The 18,975-nt window shown below is 41.1% G+C and overlaps 1 protein-coding gene across 2 annotated transcripts in view; it reads right to left on the bottom strand.

Moving 5' to 3' along the window:
- Positions 1–4,569: 4,569 nt before the first annotated feature.
- The window catches only part of RGS18 (regulator of G protein signaling 18), a 234,105-nt gene continuing 219,699 nt past the window's right edge, over positions 4,570–18,975 (bottom strand). For both annotated transcript variants that reach the window (XM_086964483.1, XM_086964480.1), the window contains one exon: positions 4,570–17,756. In XM_086964483.1, the coding sequence (XP_086820609.1) occupies positions 17,499–17,756 (258 nt within the window). In that variant the 3' untranslated portion in view covers positions 4,570–17,498. The remainder of the gene's footprint in view (positions 17,757–18,975) is intronic.

Raw genomic sequence — 18,975 nt, 5'->3', positions numbered from 1 at the left:
AGATAGACACTAGAGAGGGGGTATGCAGGCTCCCTCAGGAGAAAGTAGCAGCTTTCAAGTCAGCCATTGAGGCCTGTTTGTTGACCCGAAAGGTGACGCTGCACCAATTACAAGTTCTGGTGGGGCAGTTGAACTTCGCACTTCGAGTTATACCGATGGGCAGGGCCTTTTCTAGGAGTATAGCAAGGGCAATGTCAGGGCTGTGCGCCAAACATCATCATACTAGGCTCTCAGCGGAAGGAAGGAACAGCTTAACTATCTGGAAAGGCTTCCTGGAAAAATTTAATGGGACAGTGGTGTGGCAAATGCCTAGTCGCCCCAACGCAGAGTTGGAATTGTTCACAGATGCAGCGGGCAGTGTGGGTTTTGGGGCCGTGTTGAGGCACAGGTGGTGCGTGCAGCACTGGCAGGAGGAATGGGCGCTGTCCGGTCTCACACGGAATATTACCTTTTTAGAATTGTTCCCAATAATTGTGGCTTTGCATCTGTGGGGGGACATTTTGGCAAACAGGCATATCGTGTTTTGGTCTGACAGCATGTCAGTAGTGATGGCCATTAACAATCAGAGAGCGAAATGCACCTGGGTTCTGCACCTTTTGAAGGAACTAGTGTTGCAATGTCTACAGCGCAATGTACATTTTACTGCCAGACACGAGCCGGGGGAAGATAACACAGTCGCTGATGCTTTGTCCCGTTTTAAGTTGGCGGAGTTTCGCACCCGATGGCTGCAAGCAGATAGAAAGATGACGGACTTCCCGGCGGGACTATGGAAGCTTGGTGCCCCACAGCCCCTGAGTTGATAACAGCGTCCCTGGCCCCCAAGACAAAGAGTATGTATGAGAGGTCATGGCAGGCATATCAGGCTTGTTTAAAGGGAGAAGGGATTTTAGAGGGGTTCTCACCTTTAAGTGTCTTAGAATTTATAGTTCATCAGAAAGCGAGTGGAAAGTCATCAGCGATGGCGAGGAGGCAACTGTCGGCAATAGCATTCTATGCCGGTTTAGGGGGGTAGCAGACCCAACAAAAGACCGGAGGGTGAGAAGAGATATGAAGGGTTGGGAATTAATGTAATTTATTAAAGGTTGAGAACATATAGTTGACACATATTACGCTATTTTCAGAAACTGGTGCACCTATATCAATCTGTCTGCAATAATTATTGCAATTTCATTTTCATACTTCTTTGAAGTTCACAAAGCCTTAGCATTAGTTAAACAAACGGTTATGTTGCTATAACATTTTGGCTCAATTGTCCAAGTAAGGTTAGCCTCGTTCTGAAGTTAGCATAACAAAGAGAGATTTGCAGAAAGTATTAGAGTCATTATTCCGATTGAGAAACCTGTAACAGACTCCCAATGTCTTTTCATATTCTTTCCACCAGAGGAGGCAGGCACCTGCTCCTACATGCATATCTGTAGGTTTCTGTCCAATACATGTTCCGGCTTCTATTTACTTGCATCGAGAAAAAGTGCATAGAAATAGCAACACAATATATGCATTTTAGTATTACAACTTCCAACTGACTAGAAGGCAAATTGCTAGTCAGCTGAGTTGGTGGTTTTATCTGTGGTGCATTGTGTGCCGGGAAATGTCTTCTCTCGGCAAGCAAGGCAGGAGTGAACCGAACTCTATGGGAAGACCCCAGGTTCCATAGGAGAGGGGGAGATTTTTCCAGGGAAACTGAGGTGGAGAACTGCCCATCACTGGACCTAGTGATCCAACCGGGCAGTGTAAGCACGTTGAGCTAAATTTAAGTGCAGTTTAACAAGTTTATTATATTCTGCTTGCTTTGCCTGTGTTGTTTTGTGCAGTTTGTAATGTCTTAGATGTCGCCCTAGTATGACACAGGGGTTGGATAGGTAGGAATGTGAGGAGATCAACAACAAAGATTGTGTGTTCACATCCATGGTTTAGAGCAAGTGGGCTCTAAAAATATTATGAAATAGGGAAGATTGAAAAGACCGCCAGTAGTACATACCCATGAAGGATGACTGTAGGTGAGGAGGCCCACTGCTGAAGTCTCCCTCGCTCCTTCACCGGCCCCTCGGGGCACACAACCAAAGGTCAGCCAAACACAAGAGAATATTTAGGTGTGATCGTACAGTACCTTTCTGTCCTCCCTCCACAAGATTAGGTAGAGAAATCCCAGAGATGACCCATACCATGTTTTTTGTTTCTTTTAAAAACCCACCTCCTGTGGGCAGGTACAATACCCTTTTTCTCACCGCAAAAAAGGCAGGAAAGACCAACATGTACAGTTTATAAAAGATCTAAGGTGCACAAATAATGTTGTTAACCCTAATTTCCCTGTGGTCCCTAACCCTGCTCTCATTCTTTCTTGCATCCCTCCTAACACCCAGTGGTTCGCTGTCTTTAATCCTCTTCCTGTTCTTATTTGCCAGATCTCAACTTTCATAGTAGAGGCCCAATCAAGGAATTACTTGAGTCTCTGTCAATCATTGTACAAGCTGTGAAGAAAGATTTGTACATGTTGGTCTTTCCCGAGGTCTCTACTTTAGAGTAGTGCAGTGAATATTTATAGTTGGCATCTTTTAATTTAGATCACCCCATCCATCTCCTCACTGAAATGACTTTAAAGGTTCATAAGTCTTCAAAGGAGAAACTACAGTTTTTCCTTCCCCGAGTAAAATATCTTGGAAATGATATCTCCGCTAGAGAGAACCACTTGTCACCTGAGATAATAGAAGCCATTTGCAATATGCCCTGTCCAGTGATTCTCTTTCAGTTATGAACTTTGGGTGGGTACTGCAGACACTGGATCCTGGGCTATGCCCAATGGTGAAATCCATGCAATAATATTTAAGAAAAGATACTCCAAAATACTTGCAGTGGTCTAGAGAAGTAAAAAATACTTATATAGGGATAAAGCAAGCCCTGATCTCCGCCCCTTCTTTTGAGCTCCCTGACTATGCCTAACCTTTACTCTATATTTTGTTAAACACAGTGGTTTTACACTTTGGGGTACTGGCATAAGATCTAAGGGATACGAAAAGTTTTCAGCCAGCCTATTTTTCTTCCACTTTGGACCCAGTTGCTGCTGAGGCCAGATGGACAATTACATAACAATCATGGGACTCAGAAATAATCCAAAGGACCTGGCTAATTTGTGATGCGTAACAACAGTGGTCCAATCGTAGAGATCCATTTAATGGATTAGGATAAATGAATAAAGCTATCCTAATTACTTTTTAATTTCCCCAGACTATATATAACTCGAAGATAGGGGTAGATATATCTGAAAGTCAGGGAGAGTATGTTATTTCATCATAAACTTAACATCACACACATGGGAAACCCATTTAAATGAATGAATGTTTCTGTATTTTGAAGAACAACAAGTATAAATACATTATATACACATACGGTCACTCCAAAGAGGTATGTGAAGGAGTGCTCTGGAAAAAAAGTGCTTATACGTGAAGTTTTTAAACAAAAAAGAAGAGCAGAAATACACCTATTACATACATCATCCTATTTACACAAAATAATTGCCCTTTTGTGAAGCCATTTTACAATCCAGGATGTCGCCATGTTGACCAGGCTAGGGGGAGGGGACCAATCAAAGTTTCAAAGTGGGTCTTCATCAGGACTTTGTAACCAATTAGAATGGGGAGCAACCTGAATAGCTCACCTGGTGTCAAGACTGAAGAGTTAATCATCTAAATCACTAGGGCCAACTGGCTCCTGAATGGCAATGGATTTAATCCAGTCCTTAAAACGAGAGAAAACTGGCAGCCTTGAAGCAATACTAAAGTATATACCCTTGAAGCAAGAGTTCAATATATGTCCTTGCGAACCCCGACGTTGTCAGTCTGAATTGATACTTTGTGACAGATGGAGGGTCTGAATGGACTTAAATAAATAGGAGGTCTCCCCCAAACCTATATAAAAATTAAACTCTACCATGCTTGTTCGCAAGTACATATTTTGGACACTTGCTTCCAGGCTATATACTTTACTATTGCTTCAAGGCTAACAGTTGTCACTTATTTTTAGGGCTGGAACAAATCCAATGCTGTTCAAGAGCCAGATGGGCCCTCGTGATTCAGATGATTAACTCTGCATTCTTGAGCTTTCCAGGTTGCTCCCCATTCTAATTGTTTACCCAGTCCTGATGAAGCCCCTCTTTGAGGCTTAGATAGCCCAGCTCCCTCACCCCTTGCCGGGTCAAAACATTGACATCCTGTACAGCCTGCATTGTATAATGGTTTCACAATGGGGCAAATATGAATAATACGATTACTTCTCTTTAGATGAGATTGAAATTATGCTGGATAATAAATATATGCAAACGGGCTACTGTGTAAAAAAAGATGATGCATGTAGTAGGTGTATTTCCTTTCTAATTTTTGTTTAGAAACTTCACGCACAAGCACTTTCTTCATGAGCACCCCTTTACACCCCTCATTGGAGAGACCATATGTGTATATAATGTATATATACTTGCTGTTTTTCAAAAAAACAGAAACGTTCATATTTAAATGTGTTTTCCTTGTGCGTGATGTTAAGTTTATGATAGTATAACTGGTAAGAATGACACTGGATGAATTAATTCAAAAAATCCTTTAATAAGTTGAATAGCTGAACAAACATCTGGCAGCTTCATCAGCAAGCAAATAACTGTCCCCTTTGAACATATACATTCCAAAATACCACACCGTATTCTACATGACCTAGTAAAGTATTCTACATGACATAGTACAATTCCACAAAGTGTAACCACATAGGAAGGTATTCAAGGATGAAGACGCAACACATCGCCCTTCTATCCGAAATGATTAAAAAAAAAAAAATTAAAAACATTACCAATATTGCAACACCATATAAAGTAATATATTTTTATACAAATTTATATAAAGTAAATTATTTGTTACTGACAATGAAATCCTTCAACCATGAAGGAGCCATCTTCTCCCTTGACAAATGACGAAGAACATCAGATTCACCATTCATAGAAGAATTACAAATATTAGAAGTTTCCATGTGTGGAAAAAGTGTTGAACTCACTAATCTCATTATCAGATACAAGACTGTGGTGGTTAGAAACTTCATCATTAAGTTCAAAATTAGACAAGGCATGAGGACATTCAGTGCCAAAATCATCTGGCATCCAGTTATGACTAGTTAAGGACTCTGAAACTAAGGGCTTACACTTTGCAATTCTGGATAAATTCCAAACTTTACCATCTTTGACTCTTACAGCATTACGTAACACTTCTACCACCTGAGTTAGTTCAGAAAATGCAGATTCTCCCTTACAAATCCATCCAGGTTTTTTAACTCGTACCCAATCACCAATATGAATTGGAACTTCCTTGGTACCATGTTTTTTCTCATAATAAGATTTTCTTCCATTGTGCATCAGTTCCATACGCGAACAGACTTCATCCTTTGACCAAGGTTGTACACTGTTAGAGAATAACTATGTAGGAATAGCTTTAGTATGAGGATTACTACCTTTTATGAGAACAAGAGGTGAAAAACCTGTAAATTCATGGACAGTAACACAGTAATTCCATACAGTTTTTCCTATTTGAGTAATCCAGTCAAGATTATTCTTAAGAGATATTTGAATTGAATTTTTTAAAACCCTGTTAAACCGCTCTACCATTTCATTTGCACTGGGATTATAAAGTGTAGTTGTTTTTTGTATAATCCCCAATTTCTTGAAATAACATTTAGCTTTGAAAGTGAGAAATTGTACTCCATTGTCTGAGAGTAAACAAGAAGGAATACCTTCAGTCGTAAATGTCTCATCTAAAAATTGTAAAAAAGAATCAGTGTCCACATTTTCCACCATTTTAACAACAGGCCATCTAGAAAATAGATCGATAATGACAATGAGAAAACAATGAGATCCATCAGTATTACTGATAGGTCCCATAATATCAATTGCAATCGTTTCCCATGGATTTTTAGGTAGTAACCCATTAGACATAGGTGGACGTAGTGTGTGCAAAGATTTATCAGACGAAGAACAAGAAATACAATCTTGCACCATTTTTTCAATTTTAGAATCACAACCAGGCCACCAAAATAACCTTTTAACAATAGCCTTGGTCCTGATAATACCAGGATGGCCTTCATGACATAACTCAATGATGCATGTGCCCAAATTTTCAGGAGAGATTATTCTTTCACCTTTTAACAGAGTATTGTACAAAAGAGATAACTCTGATCTTACCTCCCAAAAAGGTCTACTAGAGTCGTTCAATAATTCATTTTTTTAGGCCAACCATTTATAACAATTGAGGATCCAGACTTGAGAAGATCATTCTCATATTCCTTTTCCCACTCTTCTCTATCAATGGCTGAAAAACCTTCATCATAGACAAAAGCCATTTGTAATTCATTCCATTCATTACTCTCACACTCTTCAAGCATAACAGGCATTCTTGATGAAAAATCAGCAACCACATTATGTTTACCTGGAATGTAAATTACATTATAGATGAAATTTTGCGTCCTCATGGATATTCTGGCTAGTCTTGGTGAAGCTTTGATGGCACCTTCCGTTGTTAAAATCTTTACCCAAGGTTTGTGGTCACAACGGAGGGTACACCTCTTACCCAAATAAAAGATTTAAAATGTTCTAATGCCCAAGCACATGCAAGCGCTTCTTTCTTTATAATAGGATATTATATTTCTCATGGTGACAAGGACCTTGAACAATAAGCAATCTTACATTCTTTGCCTTGAATATCTATCTGTGACAATACCGCACCAAGTCCCTTATTGCTGGTATCAGTAGTGACAATACTATCAAGTGAAGGATCAAAACTATGTAAAGCAGAAGCTTTAGCAATGGCTTGTTTGATGATTGTAAAATCATGATTACAAGCCAGTGAACAATTAAAGGTAAAACATTTTTTTTTAAAGTTGGCGAATATTAAAAGTTTTTTCTGCAAAATTTGCCCAAACCTACTTCATGATCACAAATCACGATGGTTGACGACTCAAGGGATAAAAACAATCAAACAAAATGTTAAGAGGCTTTTAAGAATTCTTAGGAATTCAATCCAATAAAAATGATGGTGATGAAAAAAATTAAGAAAAACTTCAGACTTCTTCTGCGTGGGTGCGAAGCTCTTCAACACCGCGTCGCCAGTGTTAAGAAGGACACTGAAATAATTAATTCAAGAAATCCTTTAATAAGTCGAAGAGCTGAACAAACATCTGGCAGCTTAATCAGCAAGCAAATAACTGTCTCCTTTGAAAATATACACTCCAAACGACAACACCTTGTTCTACATGACCTAGTAAAGTATTCTACATGACATAGTACAATTCCACAAAGTGTAACCACATAAGAAGGTACTAAAAGATAAAGACACAACAATAACATTCTCTTCCTGACTTTCAGAAATAATATCTACCCCCATCTTCGAGGTATATGGGTTTGGGCAATTGAAAAGTAAATAGGATAAGTGTATTCATTTACCCTTACCGGTTACAGACACCAGCATCAGGTACAAACCGGAGCAAGGAGTCGCTGTTGCCCATCTTATTAAAGTATCTGGAAATACTGTGTTAAGTTCCACTCTGATTGTTGCTGTGCCACATGCTGTTGTTGCTCTTCTCCTCGCCACTAAAATGCAGCACCTTTCCACCATCAGGTTGTCCTGCAAATTCTTTTTGTTATCTGTCTTTCATTTCACCCTTGTCCATTGTCCCTCTCTAAACGTGGAATTTCTCACTCTGACCAGTAAGGAAGGAGAATCTCATACTAGTCTGGTTGTAACGAAACACATAACTAAGCCCCACATTTACATCATGGATGCACCAATATAAAATTGTGAAGTAATGTATTTTGTGGACGAGTCATGCCTCAGAAATGACAACAGTGTACATGTTGCAGGTTCTGCTCTATGCACTGAATATCAAGTTAATGTGAGCCATTCCCTGCCCGAGATTCACAGTCTACCCAGGTTGCTGACCTTGTTGCACTCAGGTAACTCAAAAGATGCTTTTGGAGTTACTCATGGCTTTAGGCTCCTCGGCATGCAAAGAGGTATCTTAATATCTGTTGATACCCTCATTAAGAGCTACCTGTCTGTAAAAAAAAAAATGTTGACCGCTTTGTTTTCACAAAAAGTTGTTGTAGTGAAATGCACTCCCCGCCAATACCCACATGATGTTGTGTGGCAAGGAAATGCCCTTGGTGATCAGCTGCTAGGAGTGCTGCTTTATCAAAAGGTAATGATGCCACTATTTTTGTTGTACAGGCCGATTTGTTTCCTGGGTCCTCCCTAAAAGATGTACCTCTATTGCAGGAAAGAGCATCTGGGAGTGAGAAACTACAGTGGCTCAAGCAGAAGTTTACAAGGGAAGGAGGGTGCAGAGACATTTTAGGGTTTGTGATTGCACTGGAATTTCTACTTCCCAACCTTGCACAGTTGGACTGTGGAGCAGTTCAAGTTGGCAGGGAAGGCATAATGCATGCTACTTCAACCTTCAACCCTATAACATGCGCCATCCTTTTCAGATTTGGCCCAGAGTTAGTGCTATTCATATGTCACTTGCTAGTCCTAAAATGCTTGGAAAGTGATTGAACCCCCGCTTAGCCCCTCCTTGGGAACCCCTTTGTTCACCACCTGTTGGATTTTATCCAGATGCTTATATATGACACATTTTCATAATTGATAGTAAGTGTACATCTCCTGGATGGTTGGACTCACATCATAAACTGCTAATTTATGGACTCTCTGGCAAATGAGAAACACACTTACTTTATTCTGTAGTGCAGGAGATGCACAAAGCTTTAGGGATTGACCAACACTTTCATCGTGCCTATCACCCAAGTCTGCTAGAAAAAGGAACTCAGCTTACGTAGTAGCTTGGTCCAAGGTCTAGCGGGAATCGTACGCTGGGTTGTTAGCCTTGCAAGGAGCGAGCCTAGTACCCGAAGACATCTTATAAAAAATGAGTTATTGGGAAACTTTAATGACTATTCATTGATCGTAAACATTTTTAGATATGCTGTGGGTCAATTACAACTGGATAAAGATGTTTTATTCTCTTTGTCATCTTATCAGTTAAAAACCCTTTTGAAGTCCTCCTTGTGGGAACTAGGGTTTAGACTGGATAGAGATCTCCGGATTTTGAAAAAGGGCATCACCCCAGTTATCGATTCCTGCCTATTGAGGAAAGCTCGACCATATATTCAATGGAGCATTCCTCATGCCGTTAGACGCCTATTGTTTTTGGTAAGACAGGATTTGCTCCCTTTGAAATCTCTACAATCCAGATGGCATGGCCACTCTGCGGTCTGTGATTTCTGTCAGATGAATGATCAAGATTTGTCTCATGTCATTTTCGTTTGTCCAGCCCTGATGTCTTTCAGGCGAAGATGGTTAAGACCAATCTGCCTTCAACTGAACATTTTGTCTGCCCCTTCTTTTAGTGCGGCTATGATTAACCCTCCTAATGAAATGTTTTGTTTTAAACTGTACAAATTTTTCAAATGTTTTCTGGATCTGTATTAAGTTGGTAATTTTAGATTGTCGTGTATTTTTATTCTATGTACCTGTTGACATTTTATGTTTAAGCTTTCTTTGTATGTATTGTATGTCTTTTATGTGGACCTCGTAATGAGTTCCGATATCATAATAAACTTAAACTTAAAAAAGGGAACAAAAGAAATCTATACTTACGAAAAAGATAGAGATAATATGTTTTGAAACACAACTGAAATGGTCTGATGCCTTGTTTCTGGTTACGCGGTCTGTCAGAGCCATACCAACTCATAACACCAGATTTAGCCACTACTAGATAATTATTGGATGTGCTATGATATTACATTTGAACCTATTCATCTCCGCTTCTAAGGTAAACCTGTAACTGAATGATGATGATGTCCTCCATTACTGCAGAAAATCTTTTTTGCTATCTTTACAGTTTCCATTCTTAGGTTCAATCTGCCTTACCTGAGTGCCCAACTAAAGTCTGCTACTCCTTCCAGCTCGTCAACTGGATCCATATTCGGGTCCACCGGAAGAAGTCCACCCATGCCTCACTAGCATTTTCCCCACATGGTGCATCTCATCAGCAACACAGCTGTTAAGAGTTGTGAATTGCAAAAATGGTTTCACTCCTCTCAGTGCTAGTATGATACATCGCCATGAGACGCCTGCCAAGTTATGCCCATCCTTAGGACTGCCTCAGATCTTAGGTCAGGTTTCCATGTTTTTCCGTCAGCCCTTAATGTTACCACTTCCAAAAGACGTAAGGGGCTATACCCTGGATACAGGATCTCCCTGTGGCTCTGGCCTATTATCTTTGCTGCTGCCCTCAGTCCCTGGCTGCTTGTGGGATATTTCATTGCTGTGGAATTCGGAGTTATCGAAAAATCTAACTGTACTGTGCCTATCATTGAGCAAAGCCACTGCTCTCTGTATGAAAAAAAACTCATTTTTGCTGTCTCTTGAGAAATATCAACAAAAGATTTACCTTTCTTCATGATGCATCCGGGTGTATGCCTTTCATCAGAGTGCCCCAGAGGAAAAAACAAAATTTACATTGAACACTTCTATCTAGGTAAGCTGGAAATTGAAATGATTCCAGTGTAATTTGGGAATTTTGTAATACGCTTGTTACGCAAAAGTCCCCAAATTACACATTACACCCTATTGGCGGTAAAAATTTACTGCCAATGCACCATTCATAATAAAATTGTACAGCAAACACATGGGAATGACAGAAAATGAGAGGCTGTGGTGCATTGTGTGTTTCTTTTAGCACCAATGTTTTTAACATGAAATGCATCCTTAAATCATAAATTGACACAAGGATGGATTATGAGATAAAACATATGAAAGAATGGTGGATTTGCTTTTTGTGTAATTATGTATAATTTTGTGTCATTTTTCTGACATTTGATGTAATTTTGCACATTTTTGGACACATCTAGTTAAATCCTGGCCACAGACTGCTGGAATATGCAGGCAGCTCCCTTGAGTCTTTGTAGGGTCTTGATGATTACAGCAGTCTCATGGGTCGATACTCTTTTAGCCTTTTCTGATAGGCGGCAGTTCTGTGAACACAGAGAAACTACTAACTGGAATGACTTTGGTCCAAAGTAAATGTGACATGGTTGTAGAAATCATACATCATGAATCACCTCTCCAAGAACATCGTCTTCCCACAGTCATGGTGTTTCACTAACATTGACGTCAAAGAGACTATACACATTTCATCTGTGGAAAGAAAGCCTATCCCTGGCTTCCTCGAGAAGGGGCTGAGCTCTGTTATCCTGGCTATGTTATCCATGCCATCAGACACAATGATGTTAATTCTCATCAGCAGCAGTGCGAGCACCATTAGTTCTCTGAAACAAAACATTCTTCTCCATCCTAACAATAGTGTAGGACAGACACAACTGAAGGAAGTAGCCAATGCTGTCACCATTTCCCTAGGTTTGATAATGGATCAGTTAGATGCCCAGAAGTTCATGCTCTTAGGAAACTGAAATGGCTTTAGTTTATTTCCTCGCAGCCAAGGGTGCAGTTGCCTCTGTTGAACTCATCTCCCTACACCTCTCTTAGCAGATAGATCTAATCGAGACAGTGTAAAGGAATTACATTAGATTCAAAATGGGTTTAACTTCAACCTGAGTAGCATCTGGGTTTGGTTGTCAGATATTTAGGAATTGGCAAACTAATATTTTTGAAATATGGATTGCAGTCATTCTTGTTATAAAAACATTATATGCTCTGATTAAGTTGAGTATGTGTATCATCCAACATGCTTGGAGTACTTGAGATGTTGCCCATCTTTATCCACTTGATAGTCTAGAGCAGGGTTCTCCAAAGTCGGTCCTGGAGGGACGGATCCATGCCAGATTTTTAAGATAACTACATTTATCTAAATGGGGATATTCTAAAAATCTGGTATGGATCCGATCCTCCAGGACCGACATTGGAGAACCCAGGTCCAGAGGATGATGAAGGAAGTGGCGATGACAAATTCTAACTGAAATATTCTGAATATATGCTATAGGTAGACTTCTATGCTCTATCCCGAGTGACTGTTTTTTATTTACTAGATCAAACTCTGTGCTGTGTAATGCCAGGATTAGAATTGTTTAAAACATTTGCAATTTAGCAACTAGAGAACATTTATTGTCCTTTATGGTGACTTGACAAGGCATACATTCCAATTTCTATGGTCTTATGGAAGTCCTTTTTATAAAGGTAGAGATTTTCGTCCAAATCTCTGATTTATGGGATGTTTTTCTAGCTGAGTGCCACCGTCAAGTGCAAATTAAAGGTTAAGGCAAGTTATATGATCAGTCTAGAATGCATTTCCCAACACGTGCATATGATTTATCAGCCAGTTGACCATAGATTTTTTTATCTGAACTGTGCAGCCATTGGAGCACTGGCTCCATTTTATTTTTAATAGTGAGAATGGAGCTTTCATCAGTGGTTCCTGCCTGCGCTAGTTGTTGCCTGCATGCGCTGGGGTGGGCCTTCATCCCTCAGCATGCTCTGTAAATGGGAGTTGTCTCAGGACATCATATTTTGACCACCAGCCTCAAGCTTTGCAGGAGCTTTAATCTGCGGTTTAGTACTCGCAATAGCTGCTGCCTGCATGCACTGGTGTGGGACTTTGTCCCCCAGTATGCTCTGTGAATGGGAGGGGCCTCAGGACACCTTATCTTGTTCTCCAGCCTCCTGCAGCGCAGGACGCATGTGGGACTTGTCTAGTCGCGTTCCCAGGCAAAGACTGGGCCAAGAGCGGGCTCTTCTGCTCCCTTCCATGGCCAAACAAAGTTGGGCTGAGTCCCCTTTCTTTGATTTTTGCCCCTGAAGAGATTTCAGATTTTGTCCACATATGCTGTTCGACTTTTTGGAAAAGTGAAACATTATAGCACAACTGCCATGGGGAAGCACAATATTGACACGCACTTCTGTTTCAATTGATAGCATGCTGGAAAGGTTTGATTAATTATCACAAATTAAAAGTAACTGCCTGAGCGCAGACAGTCACTGGACTTTGGGGTGTTGCCGGCTTCACTGGCTGATGGTGATTTTATAGTTAACAAGCCCAAGCACACGAATGGGAATGATCAAGAGCCCAACATTGCTTGCCCCAACACTTGCACCAATACGGTTGCCTTTGACAAGCCTGATTGTGGTAATCTCATCAACTCCAGAGCCTGTTTTTGCTTCTGCTATAGCCGTTAAATGCAAAAGAGAGCTGAGAAAGTTAGCCGCTGTAAAGAGGAAACAGCCCCCTTGTGCTACCACTAATAAAAGCCATCTATTTTCCTGGCTACATCTCAGCCACAGTCCTAATAAACCCTCTCTATACCATATACCCATTGTGAGACTGGTGTCACTTCATTTCTTGATACCCCCTACTTGAAGCACTTTGTACTAAAGTTAGTAAACCTTTTAAGAAGAAACTCAAACCCTTGATCATGCCTTTGGATCACCTTGATGGCCGCCTTGATAATGTCTCCATCCATTCTTCCACATTGCACACCAGCAAAAATTGCAGGAGCCGGGGCCCATTAGATAATGGACAGGCTCTGTCAGATCTCTACAGCGGAGTCCCATTTCAACAGGGAATAATTCCAAGGAGGGATGCAACTGTGAATGCAAGAAATGCCATGCAATTTACGTCACAGAAAGCTGGCTTGCTGGCCCAGCTAAATGAAGCAGGAAAAGGTGTGTTAGGCACCGGACCTATCCAGGCCCAGAGGGATTTATTATTATGCAGGAAGTCCAAAGTCCCCAGTCGAGACCAGCATGGTCCGCATGGAACCTGCCACAAGTCAAATAAAAACTTACTGGACTTGCCCCTGGCGGTTTTCCGCTATGTTTGAGTGTTAGCTGAAATACCACCTTTGAGGGACTCTCAAAGTAAATCATGTGGGAAGCTGTAGAAAATATGTGTTGACTTGCATAGCAAGCACAAACATTTTAATCCTTTGAGCACTAGTGGCATATTAACGGGGCAGGGGGGGTGAGTGGGTCATTTAAACAAAGATATTGATGGAGACTGTATTGTCGTTAGCTTTCGTAGGCGATTAAGAAAGGCAGCAAGAGGTTATTGGTTGTAACAACATTAGCAATTTGCTCCCTCCAGGCTATTTCTTTAAACCAGTAATATTAAGAGCCCCGCTTACCTCACTCACCTTCACATATCACAATAGGTTCTCCACCTTAGATGGGCTCAACAGGCTGGATTGACTGAGGTCCAATCCAGTACAGGGTTGGATCAGCACCTATTACTCCTGAAAGAGAGCCTTCCAATGCTTTTCTTTGTCTGGGGAATGTCTTAGGCCATGGCAAATCTACGCCTAAAATTCTGGTTGCACCTGACATTTGTCCTATAAAGTGATCAGGGAGGAATTAGACCTGGTAATGGCTTGCTTAACTGATAACAGTATTGCATACCCATTGGTTGTGGCATTTACTCAGCTCTGCTCTAATATTAGGAAAGAGCTAATGAGACCCTCACGTCCAACTGTCAACAGACCCCAATGGTTTATTAACAAATGCTCTGTTGCCAACCAAGCATGGCCCTTATGGCCAACCCTAGGAATCCTCTGGAGGTGGCCCTTTTATGCAAGAAAGACAAAGAATTTACCACAGCAAGGAAGAAGAAAGTAGTGAAGCAACAATGGGGATCACTAGTTCAGGTGTCAAATAAAAAGAACAGTAAACTCTTTTGGCCGGCTGTGAACGATATGCAACACAAAAATCGGGTATCAACTCCAATTAGCCTAGTGAGGCTTGGGATACGCACTTTACTATCATCTATGCTGCCATCTCAGCAGAAATTGAACTCACCTTGGCTCCCATCCAAATGGCTGTGCACCTGACCTTGGGTGAGGTTGAAGATACTAGCAGCCAGATACATGGGAGCAAGGCCCCTGGCTTGAATGGGGTAACAATACATCTCATTAAGCCTAACCCTGAATTCTGAACTCCGGTATTATTGAATGTTTTCAACAGTATGGCCCATTCTCCTTAACCAAGTACATTGACAACCTCTGCTATAGTCCCTATTTTTAAAAAGAGTGACGCTCGCAGCCTGGCTGATACAGGCCCATTTCCTTGATAGAGACCACATAAAAAGTGATAGGAAGGGACTTATATAATAGGATAAGGGAATGGACAGAGGAGAAGTCCATCCTATTCCCTTGTCAACACAGTTTTAGGAACAAGGTTTGCACAGTCGAGCAGTGCCATAATCTCAATTTAATAACTGAGAATTATACCATAGCCCAGCACTCCCAGCTATATTTAGTGTTTATAGATTTGACGTCAGCTTTTGACGGCATCAGTCACTAAAAGCTGTGGTCAAATTTTTAGGATGTGGAATGGACGAAGCAATGGTGCACTTTTTAGTTTATTAGCAAAGGGACAAGAAGGCCAAAATTAGAATAAACCTTTAAGGGGAGCTTTCTAAAGATATTGGCATTTTTCGGGGTGTGAGACAAGGGTGTGTCTTAGATCCACTTTTATTTATTTGATATATTAATAAACTCCACCCTTTTTTACTACCACCCCTGAGGTTCCTAAAGTTAAAGGCTCTTAGTTACAATCCTTGCTGTATGCAGACGATGCTGTGTTGATGACTCGCACACCTAGGGCTTTGAGTCTTTTGGTTCATGGATTTTGGTATTTTATGGCCACGCTAGAACTAGGTACTAATTTTGCAAAATCCTATACTTTGGCCTGAGGCCCGAGGAAGTACAATTTGTCCTCTCTGACTATTGGCAATCATAGCTTAAAATCCACTAGCACTTTCTCTTACCTGTGTGTAGTCTTTGCTGCCAATAGATATTGACAATACAAGCACTCACCCCCAGTCAACTGATCTGGGTTTAATCCATCACCGTTCTTTAGCCCATTCTGCCACCCCAGTTCAGACATGGCCATATGAAAATCAGTCTGACCCTGTGCCTCATGGGAACAGTCCAGCCCGAACTGCCAAGCCATGCCTTCCCTGGACCGGAAACAAGCTACCGAGGAACGGTTTCTGGCATTTCAGCCGTCTTCAGCCCGGCTTGCTTGAATCCAGTGGCAAAGTGAGCAAGGGACTCACGTCTGAGCATACCCTGCCAACTTATTGCGAACAAAGAAAAACCAAAGGAAATGGTGGACGGAGCATTGACAATACAAGCGCTCACCCCCAGTCAACTGATCTGCCTTCCCTGGACCGGAAACAAGCATCCTGGGACCGGTTTTGGAATCATAATCCTCATCAGCCAGGCACAGCAATATTGCCCACTGTAGGAATGCATCTTCCAAGGAGATTGGCATATTGTTCAGCCTACCGCAATCTAGGAGGGGGCAGCTCTCAAGCCCATTCTGCAAATGTTCACAATGCAATGTCTTCCAATGGATACATATGGGGCTGAGGTATTGCGCCTACCAAATGTAATACTATCCAGGCAGAAGAAAATAGATTTTGCTGAATGGTTTTGATGGTTCCCATTTGCTCTCCCCATTTCATTTGTCACAACAAATTAAATGTACCCTTTATAGAAGATTACATTAGTGCCGGACCTCCCTTGCTATGGTTAGCAGTATGTAAAAACAAAGAAGTAAGCCTTACAAGAGATATTATGATGAATTGCCTTAGCTGCGATAAAGGCATGAACATCCCATGGTTAGGAGGGGTGGAATCTTGTTTGCGTAAGATTCGTTACCAGCATCTTTTTGAGAACCCTGAGGGTAATCATGCTACCAGTAAAACGCAGTTACAGCTCCCTCTGTTAAGAATTGTCATGACGAAAGATTGGCCACAGAAATAAGGAAGATGAGTGTGACAGTGTATTAGAACAGCCAGCTTAATTGCAAGGTACCTCACTAAACCACTGGACCACTGGGAGTGCAGCTTATTGTGTCACTTTAAGGCTGCCACCGTAAATTATGTGTTATGCCTCCTGTCAGGCTTACTTTCAAATCTTGATTCTTTGCCATGTCCGTGTAGTGTGAGCTTGGGTCAATCCACAATTATTATTTTTTTGTTGTATTTATTCCATGTACACATGGCTCATTTTGATACCCATAATAAAGAGGTGCAACATTACAGACTTTAGGGCAGCATTTAATATGCTGCTTCAGCTCAATGATGATGAGTCGATTGCCCACACAGGTGCTTTCATGAGAAATGGTTGTCAAGCCCGTATTTTGGTGAATACTAACTGCATCTGAATATACAATCATTGCAGTAATTGTCTCATGCACAGTTGATATGACATGGTATTTAACTATGTATTTTTATCATTTTTAAAATTATTTATATATCATATTGCACACTTTTTGTGCGTTTTCATTGTGTATGTTTGAACCTTTGTGGATACTTTTGTACCTGAATAAAGATTAAATGAATTCAATAGTGAGAAAGGCTTTTAGCCATTCTCCATGGCAACTAATTTCTTGTTAATATATTAGACCATTAGAATTCCAATTGTATCCGTGTGGTGGCCAATTGTCTGAGTCTTATAGATTACCCTATAGCCAAACTGAATGATTTGCCTTTACATCTTGAAATTCATTGTAAGTGAAGGAGCGAGACCGCCGTCTCAGAGGTGGCCTTCCACTACGTCGCCCCCTTGCCAGTTCGGAGTAAATGTCTGATTTTAGAAAACGTGGGTAGCTGTCCTTCTCCATCAGTCTGTATATTGTTGCTTGTGCTGAGTCAAAGCTGAAAAGCGCAGGTTGCAGAATATTCTTGCTGGTGGCTTGCTTGGTGTTAAAGTCGAGGTTGACCTGGGAAGAGATAAACAGATGCGTCAAGAGGTCTTTGGTAAAAAAGACGGTCAAATAGTAAAATCAAAACTAAAATTACAGCAATAGATAAGGGGATTCCTTCTTATTCAGGAATGATACATTTGGGACCAAATTGAAACGTTCTACCCACAAGTGGAAAATTAAAACATTTAAGGCCAAATGGATGGCCAAGCCAGGCAGTGCTTCGCAGCTCAGCAAGTCACCTTGCTGTGCTGCACTACATGAGAGGGAAAGGTCAGGAAAGTGCTGTATTTAAGTTAGCATGGTGCATTTCTGCTGTTTCCCCTGCGCTGGCACCCTATTGGCTGCCTAGAGCCAAAACAGCCCCCTTGCACCATGATGCAAGGTGGCCTGTGTTGGAAGGAGGATTGTTGTTGTGCAGAAAGGGGCACCTTCCTAAAGAAAAACAATCCCCTGAGGTTTTTTCCTCTTTGTATGTGTGCTGCAGGATGCAGAAATCATAGAAAGAGGAAAAAACAAGGAGAAATAAACATATTTCTCCTTGTTACTCTTCGTCTGGGGAGGTCTAGGTTAATGGCACATTCCCGGGTCTACCACTTCTGGTGTGTCTAGGAATGCAACAAAATCCATGGATATTACATGGGAACACCCACACCACACCATGGAAAGGCCTCTTTGGTGCAGAGTAATGCCAGACAGTGATTTGCCCTGCATTACATTACTCGAGATTTATGAAGCCTTTCAGGTTCATGCAAGGTGGCATTGTGTGGCTTCATAAATCTCATTTTCAATTGGTGTCACTCTTGTACCACGTTGCAATCGACTGAACCATATCCCCTAGGGCCCCTTAGTACTCACAATCATTTTCAATTGACCAGGTTATGTTTTGATCTCTTACACCTCCTGTTGGCACAGCCTCATGGGTGTAGTAGAGGTCAGAGCCTAGAGTCCTGTGGCTGTAACAGCAAGTCTCCACAGGACATGCTCCATTTATTAATGTTTTGTAATTACTACGAGGTACCCTGGAAAATTTGTATTATTCCTTTTTTGAAAGAATTTGAGTTTATGCAGGTGTGACCAGCTTTTATATTTTAACAAATGCTATCTGGTAACACTGTTTTTTATGTCCTTCATTTTTTATAATCAGAAGTGAGGCTTAGAGCCTCTTGCGATGAATTGATATTTGCTCACAATATGATTGTACTGTGTCCCAGTATGTTGGTTGGGATCAGGGGCT

Source organism: Lissotriton vulgaris, chromosome 1_1 (genome assembly GCF_964263255.1).
Source record: "Lissotriton vulgaris chromosome 1_1, aLisVul1.2, whole genome shotgun sequence".
Lineage (NCBI taxonomy): Eukaryota > Metazoa > Chordata > Amphibia > Caudata > Salamandridae > Lissotriton > Lissotriton vulgaris.
The sequence above is the reverse complement of the archived record's forward strand: the minus strand, read 5'-3'. Positions and strand labels throughout refer to the sequence as shown.